Raw genomic sequence first — 26,701 nt, forward strand, 5'->3', positions numbered from 1 at the left:
ATATCTGGGCTGGACCAGGAGGTAAGAGTTCACTGGCAGAGAAGAGAGCAAGCACTCCTGGCAGGGGACCCTGTGGACAGAGGCAGAGAGGACACCCGCAGTGTCCCGGGAGCCTCGCTAAGTCCAAACGGGCTGTGCCATGGGCAGGATGGCCTGGCAGGGAAGGGCAGAGCAGCTGGCGAGGTGGACAGAGCGGCCCTGGGTACGGGGCTCAGGACTTGCCACTTGCCCTCGGTGATGGAGAGGTCTCGGTGGTTCACAAGCCAGGAGTGACCTCCTGCACATGTGGTGGGACCTTTCCCCAGCAGGGAGGGTAGGGCACTGCCAGCCAGGCAGAGTGACAAAGGCCTAGGAGCGAGGATGGAGACAGAGGGAGGGGACATTTCCACGCTAGCACACACAGGCTCAGCTCAATCTGCCTTGTCTAATAATTTACGTTCATCCGCCCTGACTCCTAGGTCTTGTCCCTTGAGGACATCTCTGGGTCTCCCACGGCGTGGCACCCAGAAGGTGTTCAGCTGGTGTCCACTGACATGGATGGGCACAACTGTGTCCCACCCCGCCCCCTCCGGGCCCCCCGGCACCTCACCTGTCCCACCATGGTCTTGGCGAGGACCTCAGCCCTGCGCGGCCCACTCAGCATATCTGCCGCCTTCAGGAAGATCTGGGCTCGGTCTGCGACAGGCTTCAGGTCCCACTCTTTCCTGGCAGCCAAGGCGGCCTCGATGGCTTTGTTGAGCAGGTCCTAAGGAGAGGGGAAGGTTGGGGGCTGCCCCCTGCAGCAGGAAGGGCCCCAGGGAAGCAGGCGAGGGAGAGATCTGGAAGGCCACCCTGTCCCCGGGGAAGATGCCTGGCTCCCTTGGCCCTCAGACCCCGTCCCCACAGCTGCAGACACTTTGTCTCATCACCGGCTGGACCACCCCTAAGCTGGGAGCCTGTCCTGCTGCCAGTCTGAACAGACCTGCCAGGTTGGCCGCATGCCAAGGCCTGGGCACCGAGTCCCTCAGCTGTTAAACTGGCTCCACTTTCTCTCAGGGTCTAATCAAGGCCACACTTTATTCTTAGGACCTGGTGCCCCTGAACCCACCGTCCAAAGCCTCCAGCTCTTGAGGTCAGAACCACAGTCTGAGATGCACACCTGCGCTGGCATCCTAGACACCAGTTCCTAGACCCCCGGCCATGGGTCACCCCCCCCCCCCCCCCCGCTGACCTGCCCCAATGCCAATTCCCCGCCCCGCCTTCCATCTGCAATGTCTCCAGCTGCCCTGACTCAGCCTTCCAGAATCTACTTCCTCCCCAAGCCAAGGTCGGCCCCACTGCAACGGCATGTCCAGGGACGTCTCGGCCCTGGCCCAGCAGCTCTCACCTGGCACAGGTTAACCTCCGCATGCCTGGCCCTGTCAAAGACATGCCCAGGGACTTCCTCTGTGCCAGCCGCCCCCCCAACCCCGACCTACCCCCCACGGCCAAAGAAGGAAGCGGCGACTGACGCCCAGCCCACATCAGCAGCTGCAGGGCAGGGTAGCAACCCCAGCCCCAAAGTCACCAGGACTCACTCACCTTGTCTGCATAACAGAACTTGGCCACCTTGTGTCCGTGGTTAAAGGGCTAAAAGAAGAGAAGGGTGAGGTCACTGCTCAAGAGAGAGGTGCCAGGACAGGTGGGGAGGGCCCGGGCACACCCGCTGTCTCCCTCCCTGCCCACGAAGCCGTCTCCAGCCGCCTCCAGCCACCGGCCCACACTGAGGGTTACGGAGCACACGCTGTGTGACGAGTGAGGCGTGGTTCCTGTTCTGGAAGGTTCGTGGTCCAGGAGAAAGGCATAAGTCACAGGGTCTTTCAAGGAAAGCATGGACTTTTGTGGTCAGACAGACACGGGTTTGAATCCCAGCTCTGCCACCTGCTGGCTGTGGGGCCTGGCGTAAGGTCCCTTCCTCCCCAAGTCTCATCTGGGAAGTGGGGATTGCACACTCTTTCCGAGCACGGAGAGGAGGACTAAACGGGATCAGGGATGAAAATTCTTCCAAGCCCAGCCAGGCAGGAGTCTGCGGCTCAGTAATGGCCGAGTGGCAGGGGCTCCAGGACGCCTCCGTGGACAGCTCCTGCCCCAGGCTGTCCTTGGAACCCTCAGAGTGGGAGCCTGGGTCCTCCTGCCTTGCTCACCCCTCCCCCTGAACACACCTGCTCAGGGTTCCACCTGGACAGAGCCAGAACGCACTGACCTTGTTTGCAAAATGCTTCACTCTCCCCCAAATTACAGACCCCTGAGTTTCCTGGCCCACCTAAAGTGTGTGCAGGTATCTAGAAGGGTAAATTCCAAGAAGGGGGGGGGGGTGCTAGCCCAGTGCCATCTGAGGAGCATGGGACTTAGGGGCCAGCTTTCTTCCAGTAGTTTCCAAACCCCCTTGTGGACAAATCCATCAGGAATAACAGAAGATGCCGTGTGGATTCCTCACGGCCTTTTTTTTTTTTTTTTTTTGAGACAAGGGTCTAGCTCTGTTGCCCAGGCTGGAGTGGTACAGTGGCGCCATCATAGCTCACTGCAGCCTCAACCTCCTGGCCTCAAGTGATCCTCCCACTACAGCCTCCCAAAGTGCTGGGATTACTGGTGAGAGCCTCCACGCCCGGCCTTCATGGTCTTTCTTGCCTGTGGACGGGACTCGGTTATGGACCAGGTGCAGTATGGGCACAGCCCTTTGCTTTTGGAAGTTTTCCTGGCCACGGAATTCAAAATTCGGGAGAGCACCACAAAGCCTTTGAAGTCGGAGCCCACACATTACAAGCTGTCAGGGAGAGAGACGGCAGATTCAGGGGAGGGGCCGAAGCCCCCTGCCCACTGGACATACCGACACCTGGTACTGCACGTCCGACGTCCAGACCTCCTCATCCCCCACCACGCATGGGATGGCTTCCGTCCGGCCCTTCAGGTCCTTCAAGGCCTGGGGAGAGGGACAAGAGCGGATGGGCACCTCCTTCCTCTCTTCCTCCCGCCTAAGCCCCTGCTGAGTCAGCAGACGGAGGTGGCCAGGCAGAAACGTAAACAAGGGGGGACCAGGCCTGAGGTCACAGAGAGCGTGTGCTTCCCCAGCGGGCAGCAGAACTTGGCTCCAGCCACTGCCACCCTGCAGGAAGGTGAGGCCCCATCACCCGGGCTACTTAGTACCAACAAATAAAACACCGTGTCGGAAATGTATGTGAAATCTCACAAGTTTTAAAATACTGGCAATTAATTGGAAAACGCTTTTTAAAAGTATAAAACATCCGGGCTTATGGTCTCTGACCTGGCCTGAGAAGCCCCTAAGTTCTCCCACCCTCCGGTCCCACAGCCCTCCCCAGACCCCACTTTTCCTCCCAAGGCTGGGAGCGGGGGCAGAAGCGGGTGCTGGCCACAGGCACGGACAGCTGTCTCGGGCACTGCTGTCTCTGCTCCGTACCCTGCGCCTGTGGGGTGCCCCCCACCCTCCTGTTACCTTTTGCAGTGCGTCTCGCTCGGGGCTGCCCTGCGTGAATGCTAAGACGGGTTCATTGGCCACCTTCAGGGAGGAGGTGTGGTTCCACCGCGGCCTGGGCACAGGGCAGGGAACAGAGGCGGACAGGTCAGCAGCGGCCCCAGCTGCAGGGCCCCAGCCCCTCCGTCTCCCACAGGGGCTCAGAGCCTGAAATCCAGAGCAACTCTCGAGCTGGGGGCAAGATCTGGCCTGGGGTCCAAAACCCAAGGTTCAAGTCCCAGTCATGCCACCACGCCCCTGGGCCTGCGACTTGCCTCCTCCGAGCCCGTTTATACATCTGTTAAGTGAGAACAATCACCAGACTCACGCGGTTGTTTGAAGTTGAAGTGCATAGATGCAAAACCAATTTCAAGTATTAATATTTCGCACACGCAGAGGGTCACCCTCCCGTCCTTTCCCCACGGTGCAGCCTCATCCCAAACAGACCCAAGTTGCTTCTTTCTCTAAGCAGCACATTCCGGAGCTGAGTCTCCTCAGCATGGGAACCAGCTGAGAGTCCCTTGGCATAAAGCGCGGAGAGCTCCAGGTGGGCAAGAATGTCCAAGCCGTGAATCGTGAACTTGGAAAACGGCCTGCGCTCGGCTCACAGCAACGGGCAGGGCTGCCCTGGGGTTCAGTGTCTAACTCCGGGGTACTGAGTTCCAAGAACTCTTTGCTTGGATCCTGCAATCTCCCTGACTAGTGACCACCACCCCCTGCCACATCTAGGGTTCTCAAGGTGGGAGGACAGGCGGGTCAGAGCCCCAACTCTGCCACCTCCCAGCTGTGGGACTTCCCCTCCAGGCCTCAGTTTCCCCCTCTGTAAATGAGGGCAGTAACGATGACGAAGACGACCTAGTGCCCACAGGGCACGTCCTCCCATCCATCACGGCATAGGATGGGGCTCCCCGGCCGCCCCTTTAGAGAAATGGGTCATTTGGGTCCTAAAAGGAGAACGACTAGCTTGAGACCAAGATTAGGAGACATCTGCCTCTGAGTCCAGAAAAACCCAGATATCGTCTCCCTCTGGTATCAGCGGCCCCCGCCAGGGACTGCCAGGGACACAGCTGGAGCTGGACGAGTCAGTTCACAGGTCGCTGCGGGGAGGGAGAACACAGGTCACCGGGAACCACAGGGCATCCCGGCAGAATGCTGTGGGACAAAACCTAGCGCAGGACTCGGGCGGGTGAGGTGGGGAGGGCTAAGGCGCTGGAGTTTGCTCCGGATTGGACGCTGTCTGGAAGTGGGAGCAATTTGTGACTGAGCAAGAAGTAGCAGCTCCTCCTTCAGCCAGAGAAGGGGCATCTGGTACTCTGGGTGGCACAGTGACCTTGCTTTTTGTCTGTGCGTAGACAACATTACGAAAGGGGCTCACTGTGTCTCGTCTTATCACGGTCTCCAGAGTGACTTGGTCTGAGGCTGGTGTTCTGTGAGCTTGCTTGTGCCCCACAGGAGGACAGAATGGCCTAGCTGTGCATGTCGGGGGACAGAGGAGGCTGGGGGCTCAAAGACCCAGCCTGGGAGGCTAGGGAACGGACACAAAATCAGGGGCCCTGGGGGCAGGCCCTTCGCTCACTCTACAAGGGTGACCGAGGACCTACTGCATCTCTGATGCCTTCCTAGACCCTGGAGATGCAGCAGTGACCAGGACAGCAAGGCCTCGGCTGCACCTGCTGACCTCCAGTGCTGCCATGGCCGGGAAATAAGCACGATAATGACACATGGTGACTGTGAAGATGAGCGACTAAGGGGAAGGGCGATCAGGGAGGGCCTCTCCGAGGAGGTGACCTCTGACCGAGACCCGAAGGAGGCTGTAGAGATAATGGACAGAGGGAAGAGCAGAGAGAGAGACTGGGCCACACAACACCCTGATGGGCCAGGGACCTTCCCCTCCTTCCTCACCCCCACCCCACCCTTCCCCGAACAAATGAAGAAAAGCAGGACCAGGGTAGACCTGGGCCCCAGTCTAGCTCTGCCTCCCGCTAGCTGTGTGACCTTGGGCAGGTCACTTGTCTCGAAGCTGGTTTCCCTGTGTCAGATGGTGACTCCCATCTTATGGGTTACTATGGAGATTTTATATGGATATAAAGCCATAGATGCACCCAATAAACTAAAGTCCACACATCCTCTTCCACCTACTGCATGGAAAGAACGGAGTGTCACTGGTCCCTCAGGAAGGGACCAGTGTCACGTGTTTGGAAGTGCAAATTTAGGGTTGCCCAGCTAACAACTGTCCAGGGCTTGCTCGTCTAAAGGGGGAGAGAGAAAGTATTTGAAAACGGGCAAATGAAGAACCTTAGAAAGCTATAATATCTGCTTCTGTGTGTTGTATGTCTGTATGCTTACGTATGTCATGTGTATGTGATATTTCACTACTAAAATATAGGAAAACTCTAATTAATTGGTTCAAAAAAAGGCACTTAAGCCAAATATTTTATCAGAAAAATAGAAACTAGCAAGTGGTAGGTTTGTGGAAGATTAATCTCATGAAAGGAATTTTATGTGTGATCAAGTTAGCTAAACTTAGAAGGGAATTATTATAAGTTTTTCTAAAACTTCAACATTAATATCAAAAACACACTGATACGAGGCCAAAGTCTGGGCCCCTGTGTCAGAACAGGGTTTTCTCGAAGCGTCGATCTGTGGTTCTGCTCTTTAATAGAAAACTGGACGAGGTTATACGAGGCTTATGGAAATCTTATCTTGTGTAGTCAAAGCTGACTGAGATTGGATGGATTTGTTTACACAGTTTAATTAAAATTAGCTTTAGTCTTGATAAGATGCTAATAAAAGTAAAATTTGGTTTCCTCATATGAACAAGAATATCGTGTAGTATCAACAAGAGACAGTAAAAGATTTGTTTTATCTTTTGAGTAAACTGTAATAAAAGAGGGGAGGGGAGAGTTTGCCTCACCTGTCTTTTTTAGGTCTGCTCATTGGAAAACTGAGACTACGCTCTATCAAAGAGTAAAAGTTTTTACTTTTTGAAATCTTTGATTTATCAATTTGACTAAATGAATGACTAATATTGTACAGTGACCTGTGATTCTATTTTGATCACGTGTTTTAAATCTTTCTTATTTTATTTTATTTAATGAATTTATTTATTTATGAGACAGAGTCTTACTCTGTCACTCAGGCTAGAGTACCGTGTCGTCATCATAGCTCACTGCAAATCTCGAACTCCTGGGATCCAGTGATTCTCCTGCCTCAGGCTCCCACGTAGCTGGGACTACAGATGTGAGCCACCACGCAGGGCTAATTTGTTTTGGGGTTTTTTTTCCTAATTTTTGTAGAGACAGGGTGATGGGGTCTCACTCTTGCTCAGGCTGGTCTCGAACTCCTGGCCTCAAGCGATCCTCCCAATTCAGTCTCCCAGAGTGCTAGGATTACAGGCTTGAGCAACTGCACCCGGCCCATTTTATTCTATTTTATTTTTTCAGAAAAGGGATTGTGTTATGTTACCCAGGCTTGTCTTGAACTCCTGGGCTCAAGTGATCCTTCCACCTCGGCCTCCCAAGTAGGTGGGACTACAGGCGTGGGCCACCACACTTGGGTACCTGGCTCTTTCTTAATTTAATATCAAGTGTTTTAAACATTTACAAAACCAAATTGCAAATTCTAAATTCAGTCTTTTTGACCTGACACTAACTTTCTGGATATTAGGGCCCCTAGAAGTCCAAGAGAGACATGTTAGGCTTAATGTGTGCTAAAATCATACGGGAAGATAAGAAGAGGTTTAACTTTCTTGGAGTTATATTTATATAAATGTGTTAATCATGTGTTCCAAAAATATGAGATTCCCGAAATTCTGATGTCTTGGTATATGTTATCAGTAAAAATTATGATTCTTATATTACTATATGCCACAGATATAACCAAATTTCCTTCTCAATTGTGTTTTTAACCATGGCTATTCTAAGTCTTTTGTCATCCACAGACAATTATTGTTTTATTTTGATTCTTCTTGGAAAGTGGTTTATAATCAGCTACAGTTCAAAATGTGCTGCTTCTTCAAGGAAATTCATGGAAAAAGATCCTGACAAGTACTCTTGAGTACAGATTTCTGAAAACTTTAAACATCATACCACTGGACTCAGTAAAAACTCCCAGAACTCTAATAAAAAACGGATGTATTCATGAAGGTTGCTAACCCAGCATCAAGCAGAACAAAGATTAATTATATGGGACTGAAGTGATCGAGGATGGAAATGATTTTTATGACTTTTCTTGTTTGCAACATTGCTGACTCTTTTTATTAATATATTCTGTTTCCCAGAGTCAAGAAAACTTCTTTTTCTTTTTCAGCAACTTAGAGCTTACAGCACTTGGGTAAAGCAAACTTTTGGGAGCAAAATTGAAACATTTACCTTTCTCTCTACCTGATTTCTCCAAAATTTGGCAACTATTTGTGAGTATTCCTATTTTATGGCAATACAGTTATCTGCATGAGTTGAATAAACATACGTTTTCTTTCGTAACAGGACACGTTGGAGACACTGGCAATTTTACCAAGGCTCTGACTGGAGTAATACATTCTCAGATAAGACCAGACTGCCCTGGGGACCTGATGCTGACTTTATAGGGCGATAAAAAGCCCCTTGGAAAGAGTAGCCTGGTGCGTTGTCTACACGGTTTCCTCACAAGGTTCCTGACCCTGAGGCAAGTAAAGAATGTCACTTTCTGCCAGGCCCAGGAAACTCAAGATACTTTGGGGACTTTGAGAAGAGAGGAATCCACCCAGTTTGTACAGGTATTACAGCCACAATGTGATGTTGAATCCCTGGCTTGGCTCCTTAGCTTTGAGAGGCTTTTAAAAGCCTAATCCGAAATTCCCTGTGAAAAGTTCCAGCAAAGCCAACTTAAAAAGAGCCTAGCTGGCCCGTCACTATTCTTGCTGCGCTTTATGCAAATCATCAGGCCAAGTATAATAAGACTAAAACGTACTTCACAAGTAAATGGGTCCTAGCAAGATTTATCTTTGGTAGAAACGGGGAACTGGAGAGAGAAAAATGATGTTTCAGAAGAAAACGATAGTATACCTGTTATTAGATTCCAGCCCCAACCATCGTTTTTTAGAGTTTTTAGCAGTTATTTTCCTACAACGTGGACTGAATCCTGAATTACTTCTTGGCTAAGTCTCTAAAGAAGGACCAGGTTTTAATTTTCCTCATGATGTTTTCCGTTGACTCCCCAGTGGAACAGGTTTCTTCCGCTCTGCCATACAAATGCTCCTTTCGATTAGCATCTGTACGTGCACTGTATTTCTGCTATGTCTCTCTCGTTTTCCTTCTTCTGAGAAAACTAAACTCGTGGTATTCTGAAGACTAGAAATGATTCAACAAGCAGCTGTATAAACCAGGGACGTGACCGGGGTCTCATTTCTGCCACCCTGTGATGCCGTCCAGTTTGGCTTTTGGGGCTCTCACAATTCCTCCCTGAGTCGTCTCCTCCCCACCCCGGTGCAGAACAGGAGCATCCAGGAAGGAGCCTTCCTGGCTCAGCTCCAGAACACAAAAGGAGCCCCAAGCAAGCTGGGCTTTGGGGGGCTGGGGGGGGGGGCGTGTGATTAAAAAGGAAAAATGGAGCAGTCTGAGCTGTAAGAGGTTTGCAACATTCATCAGGCCCTGGGAGACTCTAGTCCCAGCGCACACACCCACGCCCAGGGCAACTGTTCAAAGGCATTTTTGTTGCTCACTAGCCGCCTCCCCCATTACCCTCACATCCCAGGAATTTGTGATACAAAGAACAATGTATAAGCGATCAATAGCTTACGTTATTTTAATGTAAAATTTTGGTCAACGCTTTAGGAACTGCCTCTTCATTTTTCCTTAAAAACCCACCTGTAACTGGGCCAATGGGAGTGTAAATTCTGGGCAACAGGAATCTACATTTGCAGGTGGCCACCCTCAAGCTCCGAGTGGAACAAACTCCATACTCACAAGCGTATTTTCTGAATCTCATTAAGGTTGACGCTACGTCCCTTGCAGGGTCACTGGGAGGATTAAAAGTGCGGGTCCCTCCTCACCCCTCCTGTTCCTGGGGTTTTCTGAGAAAACTGTAAAGCTGTCCCAGAATCTATTTCACTAGGCTGGGCTTTCAGAGGCAAACGGGTTCCCAGATGCCCCCAAGGAGCACATTCTCTTAGCACCAAATTCCACCCCCGGCTCTCCTCGCCCTGTTCCCTCCCAGGAACAGTCAGAGGCAGGAATCCTGCAGACTCCCCTGCACCATGCAAAGGACAGAGGTCCACAGTGGCCTCAGGATCACATGCCCCTCTGATTTTCTCTAGTCCTGGAAAGAGGCCCTGGCCCATCTGTCCACCCATCAGTCCACGTGTGGGGCGCAGAGACCAGTTCAAAGTTCAGCCTGAGTCAGCTGCAGCCAAAAATAACACGGGGACTTCTGTCCAACATTTTTTGGTCAAACTTCTTTTTCCTTGTGGACAATTTTGGGTGAACATGAGTACCCTTCCAGTGGCTCAGAAGGCAGAGAATCACTCACAGGACTTAGGGCCTCTATGAGGACCTGCGAGGACCTTCTGGGCAGGACCGCATTCCTCATCCATTCATGCAGTCAGTTCTCGCAAGAACTGGGACCTGGGCCACAAAGGCCACACACCGTTTCACCTCCTGCAACGGGCAGTGCCAGGGCTGCGGGCCAGCCAACCCAACCGAGTAATCCACAGATGGCAAAACCTCAGTAATCTACCAGGTCACTCCCTCGCCTCCGTCCCGTCCAAGGTACTGGTCACTTTCACCTGGTTATTGCAACACCTGTCCTGCCCCCGTGTCCAAGCCACTCACATCCACGCTGCAACCAAAGTTATATTTTAACATGAAAATCTGATCATCAGAGAGCGCAAGAATGCTCAGCTCAAAACTACTCCGTGGCTTCTCATTCCTTCTAAAATAAAAAATCAGAATCCTTAGTGAGGCTTCCAGCCCCACTCCCCACCACCCCATCTCATCTGCTGCCTCCCAGCCACCCCGGGCTTTTCTGGGGTCTCCTCTGCTAACCTCACACAGTCTGAATGGGGCTCCCATCAGATCAGCTCATAGTCCTATACTTTTCTCGAAGCACCAGTGAAAGTCCTTGTCACAGAGCTCTGACTGGCCATCTGTGCTCCTGCCAGGCACAAGCCCCACACGGCGCGCCTGCATCCACCACCGGACACCCGGGCCCAACACACCGCCCGGCTCACAGTGAGCACTCGAGAAACACCTTGGAAAAACTCGAGGCACAAGCCATGTAGAGGTGACATCAGGCCCCCAAGACTGGACTCTGAGGCCAGTGGTCTTCTGCTAACACCTGGGGCTGGACACAGTCCCCCCTGGGTTCCCCAGTGGCTGGGTGGCCAAGGCCAAGGCAGGACAAATAGGAAGGAAATCATCTTGCCGCGCTCAGCCTCCTGGGCTTCCCGCTGTTATCTGAGGCCCGATAAGGCTAATCCGCCTTATCGCTGCGATAAGGGCAAGGGCAGGGGAGCAGAGAAAGTGCAGGTCCCAGCGCCGCCAGGAGGTGAGGAAAGGCCTGAAGCCCAGGATGAGCGGCCTCAGTCACTGCCCCTTTGTGAGCGCGGACACGCTCACTGCAGCATTCTGGATTTCAGGGTTTGAAATTAGGGAGGCTCAAGCGGATCTGCAAATGTTCCAAAATCCAGCAAAGTCCAAAATCCTAAATACTTCTGGTCCCAAGCACCTTGGATAAGGGACACCCAACCTGTAGTGCAACAGCCACTTTACAGAGGAGGCTCAGAGACTCACAGCTCACAAGCGACAGGGCAGGATTCGAGCCAGGGCTTCCTTACTCAGGAGACACACACTCTAGCTGCAGCACCTGGAACATCTCAGAGACCCGCGATCAGACGGGGCTGACGGGACAGGCCAGTCCTCCCCACCATACAGCTAGAACGTCAGTTCCCACCTGGGCAAAGAGGCTGCCCCGACATGGGCAGTGACCTACCCAAGGTCACTCGGCTGCCCGCTGGCACCACGACTCAGCCCAGGGGTCTTCCACTGCAGGCCCTGGCCTCTGCCAGGAAAGGTCTGAGAGGTAAGGAGCCCGTAAGAAGGGCAGGAGTGAGCAGGGTCGGCCCCAACGGCAGAGTTTTGCATCTGGGATAGCTAATTAGAATAAAGGGAAGGGACTGAGGACGTGTGAGTTCCATACCTCCCGCCCTGCCACCATCCTTGCTGCTGGGACCCTCTTGTCTTGATATTCCTGATAAAGGTTGATCGCTCAGGTAGCCCACGGGAGGGGACCACGATAACAGTCACAGCAACATTTACTGAGCATTCCAGGTGCTGAGCACACGTCAAAGTGCTTTTCACGTATGAAATTGTTTAATCCCCAAGACAACCCTATGAGGTGACTACTATTGTCATCCTTATTTTCAACATGAGAACATGAGACAGCACAGAGAGGGTGAGTAACCTGCCCAGGGCCACAGAGCTGCCAAGAGGTGAAGCCAGGATCCACGCCGTGCTGAGTTCTGGGCCATTCCAACAGCAACTGTTCAACACCTACTGTGTGCCAAGCCAGGTAAGGGCACAGGAGGCAGAGTGCTCCCAAGGGTTCCAGCGCCACATGCTGCCTCAGTGGGGACTTTAACACTGTTAACGGTATTAGGGTAATTGTAGGTTCTATTTATTCTTCCTCTCACATACTTATAGAGCACACATTAGGTATCAGGCACCCTGCAAGCCACGGGTCACATCATCACTAACCCTTACAACCACCTGCTACATGGCTGTTGATATGATCACCCCCATTTTGCAGGTGAGGACGTGGAAGGGCCAGAGGAGAGCTGCCTCACCAAGGCCACAAAGCGCCGGGTGAGTACAGGTTCACTGAGGTGGCCGGGAGGAGGGCGTTCCAGGCCAAAGACACCACCCCGCCACTGCTTGGAGGAGTTTGAGAACAGAGTATGTCCACAGAATAGTAGGAAGTGCCAGCTCCATGCCCAGGGCAATCTGTGCCCATCCAAGGACTGGGCAGGCTGGGAAAAGCACTGGGTGGTTTTGATACTTTGAAAGTTAAACAGGCCGGGTGTGGTGGCTCACGCCTGTTATCCCAGCACTTTAGGAGGCCAAGGCAGGAGCATCACTTGAGGCCAGGAGTTCCAAAACAGCCTGGGCAACATAGTGAAACCCCATCTCTACAAAAAATAGAAAAGTTAGCTGGGTGTGGTGGCCTGCGCCTGTAGTCCCAGCTACTCAGGAGTCTGAGTCAGGAGGACTGCTTGGGCCCAGGAGTTGGAGGTTGCAGTGAGCTGTGATCATGCCACTGTACTCCAGCCTGAGCGATAGAACGAGACACTGTCTCAAAAAAAAGAAAAGAAAACAAAATTAAACAGGCAGATTTAAATAGAGAAGAGTCCAAAATCACCAAGGATAACCGCAGGGCACAGGGCAGTGGCCAGTTCCAGTCCACAAGCCCTCTGATGTCAGGTGGGCCGAGTAGGAGTCATCTCTGGGTTTAGCACGAGGACAAGTAAGGGGCAGAAATTAACATTTATTGTAGGCCTACTATGTGCCTGGGCTAGCTTGTTTATTATTAAATTTACGTACAAATCTGTATCCTGTCTGTTTCCAAAGAGAACTTGCAGGGAGGTGTGAGGACACAGATGACAAAGTTAGTAGAGAAAAGAGCAGGAAGTCAGGCTTGACGGAGGAAGGAGCCAGTCAGCTGGGAAGCCTGGTCTTCACTAGCTTGAGGTCTTGGACGAGTTTCCCTTAATTTCCATGGGCCTCAGTTGTTTAATCTGTGAAATGGGGAGAGTAACACCTACATCATAGGTTGCTGTGGAGCTAAGTAAAATAATCTGCATAAAAGGCAAACGGTAGCCATTGTCAGCAGCCACCATCCCTGGGCCCATCCAGGAAGGCCACATTTGTGGTGACTGTGTTGAGACTGCAACCAGTGAGAAACACCTGTTGACAAGGAAGGGCTCATATGCTAAGTTCACTCGTGCACCAAAGGTTTGCCAAGGGCTTGCCAGGTGTCAGACACAGTTCTAGGTCCTGGGGACATGCAGTAAGGCAGACAAGTCCATGATGGGAGAAAACAAGCTATAAAAAAGTATTCGCAGACAAGCCTGTTTTTATGTCGCTTTTTTAAAGCATATATATCCATGGAAAGTTAAAAGGAAATCAAACTCAAAATGTTGACCGTGGTTACCTCTGTGTGGTGAAATTACAGGTGACTTTGCACTCTTTTTTGCTATATCTGTACCTTTTACAATGGACATGTATTAATTTATTAAAAATAAAGCACACTATCAAGGGTATTTTAAAAAATAGGTTGAGATTCCTGGCACTCCAGGCAAAAAAGGAAATGCTAAGGACAGACCCACGCCGTTCCTCAAAAGAAGCAGTTTTTCTCGGCACCAGAGTTTGACACGTAGAACACTGAGAGATATTACTAAAAATGCCCTACAACTGTTTCTCCACAAATGCAGACCTGACACGCCACAGGCGTGTCTTAAATGTTTGTCAAATAAATGAACAAGTGATCAAATACCAAATAGCAAAGCTGTTCTCCTGGACCTAGAGCAATGACTCTCAACTGGCAGGCTGGGGGGGGGGGGGGGGGCGGCAATTTTGCCCCCAAGTGACATCTAGCAATATCTGGAGATATTTTTTAAATGTCATGACTGGGGGTGCTACTGGCATCCGGTAGATAAAGGTGGACAAAGGGATGCTGCTAAACGCTCTACAATACACAGGGCAGACCCCACAACACCAACAATCTGGCCCCGCATGTTAATAGTGCTGAGGTTGAGAAATCCTGTCCAGGGCATCGGGCCAGCTGCTGCATCAGAAGAGGTAACCTGAGCCCGGGAACTGGTTACAAAATGCTGTCTCTCCCGTCTCAACTCAGGAGGCCTCATTATTAAGAACATGAATCTGGAGTCAGACCAACTGTAATTTTAGTCCTGCGTGTGCCTTAACTGGCAGATAGTTTCCCATCCGTAAAACGGGGATAATAATATAGACCTTATCTGCATGGTGTTGGCCCCAGGGCACTTGATGGCTCGATAAATATTGTTACTATGGGCTTTTCTTTTAGAATATGGATTGCTTTCTGTCAGATATTAGACTTTTTTATGTCTAAGCATTTCTCCTCCCCCAGTAAGCTGAAAACTCCCCAAAGGCCTCACCCACATGTAAATTCCCTGGGTATCCCTCACCTTCAGTGTGTTTAGCAGAGCACCAGCTCATGGCAGGTACTCCGTAAAGATGTGAATCTACAAGGTGGCCCCACCTCCCTGGGGCTTGCATCTGGGGTCTGAGAAAGGTGGTCTCAGTGCAGGGAGATGCCTGCAAATGCAGTCACACTGAGGGTGTGGCAAGGTGGCCCCTGATCTGGGCCTGGGAAGATGAACCCTTCTGTCCCATGTCCTCTTCTTGTGCCCTTTCCTCCCCCCTCCCACCCAGAGGACATAGAGCAGTGTTGAAATTCACCTGTGCTCAGAGCATCCCGTGCCATCCCTGGTGGGGGCAGGGGCAGTGGGGCTGAGGGGTGTAGAGAGACACTGATTAACTCAGAAAGGGCACAGCTCAGCAGAAGAGACATACCAGGGTCAGGCAAACAAAACTCAGAAGTACAGGGCTGGGGGTGGGGGGCCCTCCACGGGGAGGTGGGGGGGGCAGCTCTGAAAGGGAGGACAACGTAAACACTGAGGGCAGCCCCACCAGACCACGAGCCCCTCCAGGGTAGAGTCTGTGTCCCATCTACCTCCCCCACCTAGCCCAGAGCGGGAAGGGCTCTGAAAACATGTGTCACCGAGTGGGCAAGGCTCCAGGAACCCAACTTCACAGCGTCAGGATTTGCAAATCTGAGTCTGAAGGGCAGCTCCACCTGGGAACTGCTCCTCGGTTTCTTCATTATTTGGAATAATATCTTCCTCACAGGATTGAGAAGTTTAAATAAAAGTGATAACGATGATCATGACAATAAAAATAACTGGGCACTCACTGCCCAGGTGCTGGGCGCTGTTCAATGCACTTTCCATGTATTAACTCATTTAATCCTCACGGTGAGACACATGCCAAGAGCTCAGCACAGCATTTGGCACATTATAAGCACCCCATAAATGTTATTTATCCCACCTACCAGAAGAAAGAAAGGGGTCTCTCTTTTCTGCCCAACATTTAACTTAAAAAAAAAAAAAAAAAAAAAAAAAAAAAAAAAGGAAAGAGTAAAAGAGGTAGAAGTCCCAGTAGAGAAGAGGACTCCGGGAACTCCGAGGGGGCGAGGGTCCTGCACGTGAGACGAGGGCTGGAAGGCGAGAGACGTGGCGTGCTAAAAACAGGTGCCCCTCAGGGGAAGCCAGCCAACTTCGACGGTCCAGCGTCAGGAGGACAGCTTTCAAGGCTGCTTTCCAGGCGTGGGACCCGGCAGCGCCCGAAGCACCCCACCCACCCCACCGGGTGGCATGACTCGGGAAGCAGGGTCCCCTAGCTAAAGGGAGGTGAACGCGGGGCACTAAGGGATCTCGGTAGGAGAAAGACCTGAGTGGAGGGCTGGGGGCACTAGAGGAAGCCACCCCGGCGGAGGGGCGCCCCCTGGGGAACCCGGCGGGGGCCGGAGCAGCCCGGGAGTCGCGCAGGGAGGGAGTGCGGCGCCCAGGGACCCCTGGCTCCCGGGCCGGCGGGTACACGCTCCGGCCGTCCCGGGCCCGGCGCTCACTCACCTGGCTCCCCTCCAGGGGCGGGCCAGCAGGGCCTGGCGCAGCGCGGGCCAAGGCAGCGACATCTCGGGCACCCGGCGGGGATATTGGCTAGAGCGTCCGCCCGAGCCCTGCGGGACGGCGCCGCCCCGCCCCGAGCGCACCACCTCGATGAGCGGGGGAGGACGCATCGCCCCCGCTGTCCTCCCAGCTGGAGTCCGCCAGAGTCCCTCTATATTTACCTTTGACAAGTAAAACTTTATCCATGTTGAAAAGATGGAGGAATTGCGTAACACAGGACAAAGAAACCCGAAAGTCAAGTCCTCAAATATATGCGTTGTCCCCTTCTCTCTTTTTGGTACGACCCAGGGTGGGAGAGGGCGTGAACCTCGCCAACCAATCAGAGTGACACACAGAGGCTCCTGAGCCAATCAGCGGGGCGGTCAGGTTGCTGCCTTTCTAGGCCGGAGGAAAGGGCGCGCCAGGTGCAGCGGGCGCCCGGCTGCCTGCTCCCCGGCTGCGGGACCGGTGGGCTGCGAACCTGCCCTGTGCCAGGCTCCGCGACGCGCAGGCCACACCGCGTCTACGCCCCGTCCCCGCCTCGACCGAGGGCCGCGGGCCCTGGGCCGAGCCTGCCTTCCAGCTTCCTGGCCGGGCAGCCTCCCTCCACCGCCCGGCGCGGCGCGGGGCCGCTCCCCGGCCTGCCCCTTGGCTGATTACCATCAGCACAAGCTACAGCACGAGCCGCCCGTGCTTGGCTTTTCCTTCAAAGCCTCTGGCCGAAAAACCAGTTGTTCCTGAGATGTTTTCCCCCCATGTGAAAATTTCAGTTTTCTCTGCGAGCAGTTGTTTGCTTTGGGGAACACGCGAACGTTTATTGAAAACTTGGATTCTCAGGTCTTCTCTGATGAGGAGGTCTCAGGCACCCAATTTGCTCCCCAATGTGCTATTATGGGTTTTCTCACCCTCTGTTATCATTTGTACTTCCTCTAGCAGCGCGAGCCTGGCACTTGCTCGGCAGTCAGTTCTGATGCGGATTCCAGTTCCTCCATAGGAGACTGGGCACATTACATAACTTCTCTGGCCTCAGTTTCCTCCTCTGTAAAATAGAGGTAATAATAACCCGCTTCAGAATGCCCGCATCATCTCAGGCCACTCCTTTTCCTCTAGATTACACCTTTTAAGACAGGAAAGGGAAACTACGTAAGTACAAGACTTAGAAATGGCAGAACACAAACTGGAATTACTAGCGGCTATTTGTCTTCATCCTTGAAGAAGACCCTGGTCAGGTGGGCTCGGTTCACCCTGGGGCAATGTTGTCCTGAATGCAGCATTAACAAGAAGAACTAGAACACTGGACAGGCTCAAACCCGGAGCCCTGGGAGGTGGCTTCTTGTGGGTGCGGTGGAGAGACTTGGGAAATGGGGGCTTTGCTGTGGTTATAAGGACCTCAATTCCAAACCAGGCTATGCCAGTTACGCAGCTTGTGATCTCTGTGGCTCTCTCTTCCCCTTCCATCAAATGTGTACTAATTCCTGCTTTATCTTCTTCCAAAGATTTTATTGTGAGATGCGAATGTAACAGGTGATGTGAGATTTCCCTGTGTTATCACTGATTAGCTAAAGAGTTTATTGTAGTGTCTATATGGCCCCCAATCCCCTCACCCCTCCCCCAGCACCAGATTCATCCTCAATTAAAAAAACAAAACAAAACACCATCAATTCTAAGACATTTCACTTTATTTAAAAGAAGCCAATATACAGGATATAAAGGGCATGATATTTACAACAGTACAGTAAACAGGTTGGTTTCCGGTAGGATCAGTAGTCTCAGTGAGTATAAACCCCGCTTCCCGGTGATGCTAGACCCAGCTGGCAGACAAACGGCAACAGTAGGGTGGGATGGAACCATGGGATATAAAGTCTCCCTGGATGGGGCTAAAAATCAGGTAGATGCTAAAATGTCCACAGAGGGGTCTTGTGGGGAGGAGGGCTTTGCCTCATTTCTTTGAGGGCTTGGGAGGGAGGGCCGTGGTGAGGGATTTGCCCAAGACTAACACGCAGCCCACCCTGGGCCCGGGAATCCTCCGCTCGTGGGAGATTCTCTTCCAGGTTGGATCTGGCTTTACACGTACTCGCTCGGCCACCTCCAGACTCCCCACTAGCAGAGTGTCCCTCTAGAGTGAGGGTCCGGTGTCTCAGCGGGGAGGACCCGACAGCCCCACTGCCACCCACGCTCTGCTGCCTCTCAACCCCCTCCCAACACAGCCGAGTTGGAAACGGATCTTGGCAGACCAGAGTTGGAGTGACGAATCAGAGCCCACCCTCCGCAGCAGAGCTTGTCCCTGCCTAATGCCCCCGTTCCCTCCCCACGGCCACCTCAATTCTGAATTCCCCACAGCCCACCGGCCCCCGCAAGTGCCCCTCCGAGACTTCCAAGGAGCTGAGGCGTCAGGGGAGAGGGAAGTGGGGTGAAGTGGGACCTGCGCTCTGCCGAAGCTGCTCCCGGGTGTGGATGACCAGAAGTGAGGACGGAAGACGAGCCAGGGGAAGGGGACCGATTAGATTCAGTCCTGCGGCAACATGCACCCTATCTTGTCCACGGGAAAATGCTGGGCTCCCACAACTGCCTACCCTAGATTTAAAAAAACCTTGCCTTTCATAAAAATAGATGAGAGTCTCTTGCTTTATAAATAGATTATATTTAGCTTAAGTTACACCTTACATTATCCCAGACCCTGCCCCTCTCCTCCCATCCCAAGCCAGAGTGGTCTGATTCTCCCTAGGTCCCCTGAGCTCTACCACCGAGCTAAGCCCACGATGGTCTGGTGCTTCAGGGACCTCAAGACACATTGCCACAGGAAAACCAGATATGTTTGCTTGCCAATAGTATTTTTCCCTGTTCAGAGTCCTAGAGGAGTGAGTGTATGTGTGAATTTCACAACGAACCAGGGAGCCAAAAGGACGCTGCTCTCCCTGCCCCTCCCCAATCCTCGGTATAAAACCCCCAAAAGTAGGAGAGTGAGAGAGGACAGCACAGGAGAGCCCATCTGAGAACAATTCTAAAATACCAATGTCAATATGACACTGGGCTTAGATATAGAAAATCAAAATCAAGTATTTACAGCTTTACAAAGGAAGGACCAATTCGTCCCAGCTAGGCCCGGTGCTACCCCAGCAAGCGTTGGAGTCTTTCTTGGCAAGCTGTGGGCTCGTGGCGAAGGGACAAGCAGGGCCCGCTGGCAACTAACTGGAAGAAGCACATGGTGGGGAAACGGGCAGCCAGGCCAGACCCAGGAACCAGCCCAGGGGGACAGGCCAGTCACACCCGTGCTCTCCTGCCCCAGCCACCCGCCCCAAGTCCTTGCTCCCACGGGGAGGGCAGACAGTGAAAGCCAGCACTCTCCGGCCAGCGTCTCTCTCTGGCTCCTGCCGCTTTCAGACTCCCTGGGCAAATTCAGAGCACCCTCATCCCCAAAGACAAATGACCTATGTATACAGGGGGGAAACAAAAATAATACCACCAGACACCAATCACCGTGGTAACCTTAGTTACCCTCAAACTCTTAGCACTGCCGCCTCGCTGTCTTAACTCTAAAGATACGTCTGTCACCCTCCCGCCACCTTGAGGAACCACCCAGGGCCGCTGCCACTCCACCCGCCCACCTCCCCAACCACACACAGTTCCTTGCCTCCCTCCGCCCTGGACAGAGGGACCCACGGGGGCGGACACTCTCCTGCCCTCGTGGAAACGGAAAACCTTTTCAGCAGCTGAGGTCCAAGCCCAACTGGCTCTGTTAACCTTTGGTTCAAATAAAAATAATAAAACAACAATAACAATAAAAATCAGGTACGTTTGAACCCTGTAACCTTTAGAACAAGGGTCAGTGAGGAGGAGAGAAAGGAGCTGTCTCTCTTCCAAAACCATTGTCCCTCCGAGTACCTGCCAAAAGGGACTGTTTGGCTAACAAGGGACGCTGACCATGGAAGCCTCGCGGCCAGGCTGCCACAGGGGACCAATGGGACGATCCCCCAACAAAACAAAACAAAGGAAAAAACTCATGATGAAGGCCGCCAAATTCTGATAAATTACATCACACACGGTCACTAACACATCCTCACTTTCTCTCACTATACATATATATGAGTACTATGTACAGTATTTTTAAGACCGTAAAACGGGGGGGGGGAACGGAAGAGAGAGAAGGCCCTTAAAGGTCCGTGGTACCCTGGGGAGACCACGACCCCACCCAAACCCAGGGCCCCTTCCTCTGCCTGGGGAAGAGGCAGTGGGTAGCGAGTTCTGGTCCTTGGGCACATTTTGCTCCTGTGACCACCAGAGGGAGCTCCTGGGCCAACAACAACAACAACAACAATGACAACAAAAAAACGAAAATCACCCATCAGCCCCACTGCAGTGGGCACAAAACATCTAAAAAATAAAGAGAAAGCAAAGCCTGCTCAGCTGGCTCCAAGCTGAGATTGGGTGGGTGGTCTCCACACAGCGCCCTGCAACTCGGGCCCACTCAAGCCCTGGGGAGATACTGGCTCAGATTAACTCCCCAACTGGTCAGTCGAGTGGATTATGCAGAGAGGCTTGTGACGGTCCCCTCCCCTTGCTGATGCCTCACTCCCACCAGGGGCCGGACAGTGGGGCAGGGGAGAACCCGGCCGCCCGGCCCGAGGCCAGGGGAAGGGAGCAAAGACCAGGCCTGGCCCCTTCAGACTTTCTCACAGAGAAATTGCAGATCTAGAACCCCCGAACTGCTGGCTGGAGGGAAGAACATTGAGTCATCAGAGCAACAAAAGACCCCCACGCCCACCCGGAACCCACAGAGGCCCCAGTGAGAACAAGCAGTCAGGCTGCCGGTCAGTGCCCACCTCGGAGCTGCGAGAGAGACCACCCTAACCCGGGCCCCCTCCCAGCCCTGGAGGGAAGCCAGGAGCCTGGGGAGGGCCCGCCTTCCACAATGGTATAAGGCAAGCTGCTTTTTGTTTTTGTTTTGTTTTTTGCATAGTAGTTTAAACACAGTGAGGCTCCACCTTGCCCCTCACAGTGCCTTCTCCCCCACGTTGCCACTCGATCCAAAAAGAAAATAAAAATTTGTCCTCCCCCCCTTCTCTCTTTCAGAGACTGAGAAAATCTGGGACACCCCCACCCAGGCCTGGAAAGGTCACAGAGGCAAACAGCCCCTTCCCAGGGGGAGGTGACCACCCCAGCTGCAGGTCGAAGGTCGGTGGGTCCCATGGCCGCAGAGGAAGGGAGGGCACAGCTCTCCGCCAATCAGAGGAGCAGGTGGGAGGGTCGAAAATCGCATTACACCTCGCCTGGCCCCCGGCCCTCACCTTAGAGTTTTGTATAAAAACACCTGCTAGGAATAATTCTTTGGAGCGCAAAGTGGCTCAGCTTAAGGGAGAAGGCACCGTTAACACTGCATCGTCCGGACAGAAGTCTGCATTTGTGATGTGGAGAACAATAGAAATTGACAGCACCATTCCTTGGGTGGGTGGGTGGAGGGAGACGGTCAGTTGGTGGTGGGGGTGGGAGGAAGGAAGGAAGCAGGGGTCCCTCGGGGCCTCCAGAGAAGGGCAGGCGTAGGAAGTCTGTGTGGGGAGGACTTGAGCCCCGCTCCGAGGAGCCTTCCTGGCCCCGTGGGGAGAGGGGCAGGGGCCCCATCACCAAGCCCACCAGGCGCGGGGCCTCGGTCATCAGCTGACCATGGGCTCCACGTCTGCCTCCCGCTCGAACTCGTCCTGGATCTCGTCTGTGCTTCCTGAGTCGCTGCTGGCCACGGAGCTGGGGGACGGTGAGTTCCTGGAAGGCACAGGAGGATGGGGACACTCAGAGAACAGCCCGGGGCCCCCAAGGGGTCAAGGAGCAGGAAGGCTGAGCCACTCCTGTCATAGCCACCCTCAGTGTGGGGGGTGGGGCGCCCCAAGACCCTACCCCCACCCCCCGCCCCGGCTTCCCTTAGAATCCTTTAGGCTCACGGGTTGAATGTGGCTCTCCAGACCTCTTGGGACCCCTGCCCCAGCCTCTAATGGGTCTGGGTGTGTTGGCTTCGCTAGACACAAAGCCCCTGGGGAGCAGGGACCACGGACCCAGCTTGGTTCTGACCCTCCAATCACCTAACACAGGTCTGGACACAGAGGAGGAGCTCAGAAAACCCCGCGACTCAGCGCTCACAGGGAGGCCGCGCCGGGTGGTGGTGAACACCGGGTTGGAATCCTTGCTCTACCTCGGATGAGCCGGGGTGGGGGGCCTCGGGCAAGCTCTTTAACCTGCCTAAGCATCTGCTCCTGCCCCTGAATAGAGGAGGTGACAGCAGCAGGTTCTGAGGGGCTGGTGAGTTAAAGAGATGACGAGCCAGGCCGAGGCCCCACGCGCTGCCACCCACAGCGCTGCCTGCCTCACGTGCCGTCCTAGCCCCAACCAGAAAGGCAATTCCAGCAACACGTATCTGTGCCTCGTGCCCGGCATTCTCCCTGCACTATCTCATTTTGGTATCGGCACGTCTGTCCCGCAGCAAGGCTGTGCGTCCCCTGAAGGCAGGGGCCCTGTCTGTTCATGTCTCGTGCCTGCGGTGTGTCAGCTTCCTGGGGATAAGCCCCGGTTGGATGAAGGGAAAGGAAGGGGAATCTCTTCCGACAGACAAACAGGGGTCTCATCGGCAGCGGTGGGGGGGCGCGCCCTGCTCACCCTCTCCGCCCTTGGGTCAGCAGAAAGTGGGGTGTGAGCTCCATGAGGGCAGGGGGTCCCGTGACCTTGCACAGAGCAGTATCTGCTGAATCGGGGGTGCGGGGGCAGCGCTGTGGTGGGAGTTACATGAGATTAGATAGGTAAGTCATCTAGCACACAGTAGGTGTGCTCATATTCAACGGATGGATGGACGGACAGATGGGTTGGGAAGATGAAGCGTGGCCAGGCTGCAGGTCGCAGCCCCGGCAAGTCCCCTCCCAGGAGGACAGGCCGGGTACCTACCTGTCTGCGGAGCCTTTGATGAGCCGGCGGCAGGTCTCCATCTGCACGTCCAGGCCGCGCTTCATGCTGCACATCTCCATGTACTCGTGCAGGTGTCGGTTCATGTCGCTCTTGGCTGTGGCCAGCTCCAGCTGGGGGAACCAACGGGCAGTGAGGGCGAGAGCAAGTGCTCCGCGCACAGAACCCTCAGCAGCCTCCCTCCCCGATGCCTTGGTGGGGGCACCGTCGAGGCCGCCCTCTGCTCTCTGCACACTGGTCCTTCCCCCCAGAACTGTCTCTGGCCAAAGAGGAACGGTTGCTTAGCAACCCCAGAGGCAGCCTACCCTGACAGACCCCGTAGTTGTGATGACTCCACCTCACGCAGGACGTCTGGGCTCCTCTATGTGGACTCCATTAGAAAAATCCTCAAGTCCCTTCCATGTTTCTGACCCTCTCCTCTGTCAAGTAATCCTTCCCCGGCTGAAGGTGCTGGGCTTCCCCTTCTCCTGCGTGGGAGCAGCAGGCACTAACTCCCATCTGCACAAGTGGTCGCGTGCATGGCTCTGGGGCCAGAGAGAGCTGGACCTGAATGCTGCCTCTTGCCGTGAGGCCTGGGGCAAGTCACTCGGTCTCTTTTAACCTCCTCTCCCCCCCTGTAAAATGGGCGCATAGTCCCTACTGCATAGGGTGGAGGTAGGGATCCTAGGAGGGTAGACTCAGTGCTTAGTGTCACTTGGTGTCACATAAATGTCAGCTCTGGTTATTGTGGGATTGTCATCAACTCAGCTAATTTTTTTTAAAAAGCTCTCCGGGGCAGGCAGGGATCACCACCTCTCGTTTTACAGACTAGGAAACTGAGGCCCTGAGACGGATGTGACTGGCCCAGTGCCAGGCAGGGAATTGGGAGGCCTCTTGACTCCCAATCCTGCCCCCTCCCCACGTGGGCATGTGATTTCCAGGGGTCTCAACTGCGTGGACCTCAGGGGAGCCTCACTCGTGGGCTCATGGCCCAAGTGCTCACCTCGATCTGACCTATCGTTTCCTGGTACTCCTTGTCTCTCGTCTTGAAGAAGGATTCAGTCTCATGGATCAAGTTGCCCAAGTTTTCCTCTTGCTGGGGAAACAGAACACAGGGGACAGTTTAGCTGGGTGGTAGGGGCTGCAGGGAAACAACAGGGAGAAGAGATCTTTGAAGGGAGACTCCCCCCAGGCCCGCAGCCCCTGGGCTCACCTCGCCCTGCAGGTCGATGGTTGGGTTGCAGTTGGTGAAATCTTCCCAGAGCAGCAGCGTGTCCTCATTCTCTTCCCATGTCAGGCTGTCACAGTCGTCGTCAAAGTCAAAGGTCTCCCGCCTGTGGGGGCGACACCAGAGGGCATGACGGAACAGAAGCCAGGCTCCAGGGGACAGAGGGGGACAGCTGCCCAATGGGTACCCACCTACAAGGCTGCCCTCAGAAAAGACAAGGGTGGTATCCAAAGGGGACATTCACCTTATCCAAAAGGAGTTTAACTCTTTTAAAATGCAAAATGCATTTATGCATTATTTATACTATTTAAAAGGTGTATTTTTAAAGATTCCAGGCTTTCATTAATGGGAACTGAGGATATTTTCCTCCCATATTCCAATCTTGGCGATTTCCCTCATTCATTTAGCAGCTATTTCTTGAGCCCCTACTTTAAGGGAGACAATTTATATCGTCTTCTCCACAACTCAGCAAGGCCAGTCTTATTATTCTCATTTTACAGATGAAGAAATTGGGGCTCAGAAGGATAGCTAACGTGTCCAAAGCCACACAGCCAGCATGTGGCAGAACCGGGGCCAGATCTTTCTGCTTCCCACAGCTTTTCCCTCCCCCTCGAGACATCGCCAAGCACCCAGTATGTGCTGGGCACTAAGCGTGTATTGAAATGCAACCAATTCCACCCTCGAAACAATCCTACCAAGTGAGGAGTTTACAGGAGAGGAAACTGAGGCTCCGAGGGATCAGTTGGCTTTCTAGATGGCTACATGCTGTTAACAGGATTTGAACCCAGAGCCTGCAGGATTTCAGGGCCTCCCTATTGGCTAGGACTGGAAGTAGCGTGACCCACCAGGTATGCCTAGGACCAAGGGTTTCCCAAGATGCACTGGTTACCCCAACTGGGGGAGACCTGAAGATCATGCCATCTCACGTACCCATTATGCAAACGGGAAGGCTGAGTCTGTAGGAGTTAACTCACTTGGCCCACGTGGATCCTGTCTCCAGACTCCCACCATGGCCTCTCCCTGTCGCCTACACGCCTCCCCTCAATTCCTTCCTGGATGCCCCGGGGCACTGCTCCCAACCACTGGACAACAGACGGGGTTGGGGACCCTGGGAGCGCCCAATGGAGTCCCGCGGCCTGGCGCCCCGCCTGGCGCAGTTCCTGCCAGCGCCTGCAGGTGGCCCAGCGAGTCCAGGGAGCGGCGCTGGGGCCGGGAGCTGCAGGCCGTGCTGGTCACTGCACTGTGCGCCCCCCTGTGGCCGCACTTCCTCCCCAGCTCTGGGATCTAAGGGAACCCCGGCTGAGGGACAGGAAGCCAGAAAGGACAGCAAGACGGACTAGGGAAGGGACTTGGAAGAGGCAGGCCCCCACCCCACCCCTAACAAATCTGGAGGGCGGGCGAGGCGGCGGCCTGGCCCGGGGCAGGGAAAGCAGCAAAGTCCTCTCCTCCTCCTTGGTCTGAAGCCCAAGCAGCAGATTTGAATCAAAACAAAACACAGCCCTGACTCGGGTGCGTTATTCCAAGACTTCCCTAGAACTGGCCTGGGGCAGCCTGGCTCGGGTCCTGGCCCACCGGGAGCGGAGATGGCAGTGGGAGAGGGCCAGGCCACGCCCAGGGTGGGGTCCGCGTAGCCTTGCCTGGAACTGCAGGATGGGGTGGGGGATCAAAGTGATCAGAGGATTTTTTTTTTTTTTAATTTAGGCAACTGTACAACCAGATCAATCTAATTCAATACTGAACCCGGTTCATTTCTGTCACCACTCAGGTGCCCATTTCTGCAGCATGTTCTCGCCTGACTGTGCTCTGAATGCTCTTTCTGCACACAGGAGCCCTTGCCAGTAGAGCCCCCCGGACTCGGCTCTCAGGATGTGTCCCTTTGTAGCTCACCCCATTCTGGTCAGCTTAATGATCCCCTGGGGAGTTTATAAAAACGGGGACAGAGATTTCCTCAGATAAGCCCTTTAATGCAATCAGATGAACCCAGCCTGAGGTTTCTGGTGCATACGATGCCGTCTTAGGCTCAGAGATGCCCAGGGCAACACTCAGAAAACCTAAACCCAACCACTGTTTCTTTTCAAAGGCCCCCCTTTTCAGCAAAAGACGAGAATGTGACATTTGGGGGGAATGTCAAAAGATGGAGAGTCTAGGGGTCTCCCTGGCACCCTCAAATAGCAAACACCCAAAATACAGCCCCCATCTCAGTTCCGTTCCCAGGGGATGGCAGGTTCAGGGCAGTATCAGGCAAAAGAACTCCCATCCCGAGTGGGTTCTGACCCCTGCGCCCACCTCCTTGGCTCCCTGTATGTCGCCTGGTGAAGGGACCAGGGTGGGG

General features: G+C 53.7%; 2 protein-coding genes across 2 annotated transcripts in view; both read right to left on the reverse strand.

The window, feature by feature from the left end:
- The window catches only part of ALDH4A1 (aldehyde dehydrogenase 4 family member A1), a 30,563-nt gene extending 14,288 nt beyond the window's left edge, over window positions 1-16,275 (reverse strand). Inside the window, exons 1-5 of the mRNA XM_069479417.1 lie at window positions 16,188-16,275; window positions 3,470-3,563; window positions 2,846-2,938; window positions 1,561-1,608; window positions 590-745 (exon numbers count right to left, since the gene is read on the reverse strand). Of these exons, the coding sequence (XP_069335518.1) occupies window positions 590-745; window positions 1,561-1,608; window positions 2,846-2,938; window positions 3,470-3,563; window positions 16,188-16,249 (453 nt within the window). The 5' untranslated portion in view covers window positions 16,250-16,275. The remainder of the gene's footprint in view (window positions 1-589; window positions 746-1,560; window positions 1,609-2,845; window positions 2,939-3,469; window positions 3,564-16,187) is intronic.
- A 5,161-nt stretch (window positions 16,276-21,436) lies between these two features.
- Window positions 21,437-26,701, reverse strand: part of IFFO2 (intermediate filament family orphan 2) — a 43,126-nt gene continuing 37,861 nt past the window's right edge. The window contains exons 6-9 of the mRNA XM_069477402.1: window positions 24,355-24,475; window positions 24,145-24,237; window positions 23,145-23,275; window positions 21,437-21,977 (exon numbers count right to left, since the gene is read on the reverse strand). Coding sequence (XP_069333503.1) covers window positions 21,872-21,977; window positions 23,145-23,275; window positions 24,145-24,237; window positions 24,355-24,475 — 451 coding nt within the window. The 3' untranslated portion in view covers window positions 21,437-21,871. The remainder of the gene's footprint in view (window positions 21,978-23,144; window positions 23,276-24,144; window positions 24,238-24,354; window positions 24,476-26,701) is intronic.

This window comes from Eulemur rufifrons, chromosome 8 (genome assembly GCF_041146395.1).
Source record: "Eulemur rufifrons isolate Redbay chromosome 8, OSU_ERuf_1, whole genome shotgun sequence".
NCBI lineage: Eukaryota > Metazoa > Chordata > Mammalia > Primates > Lemuridae > Eulemur > Eulemur rufifrons.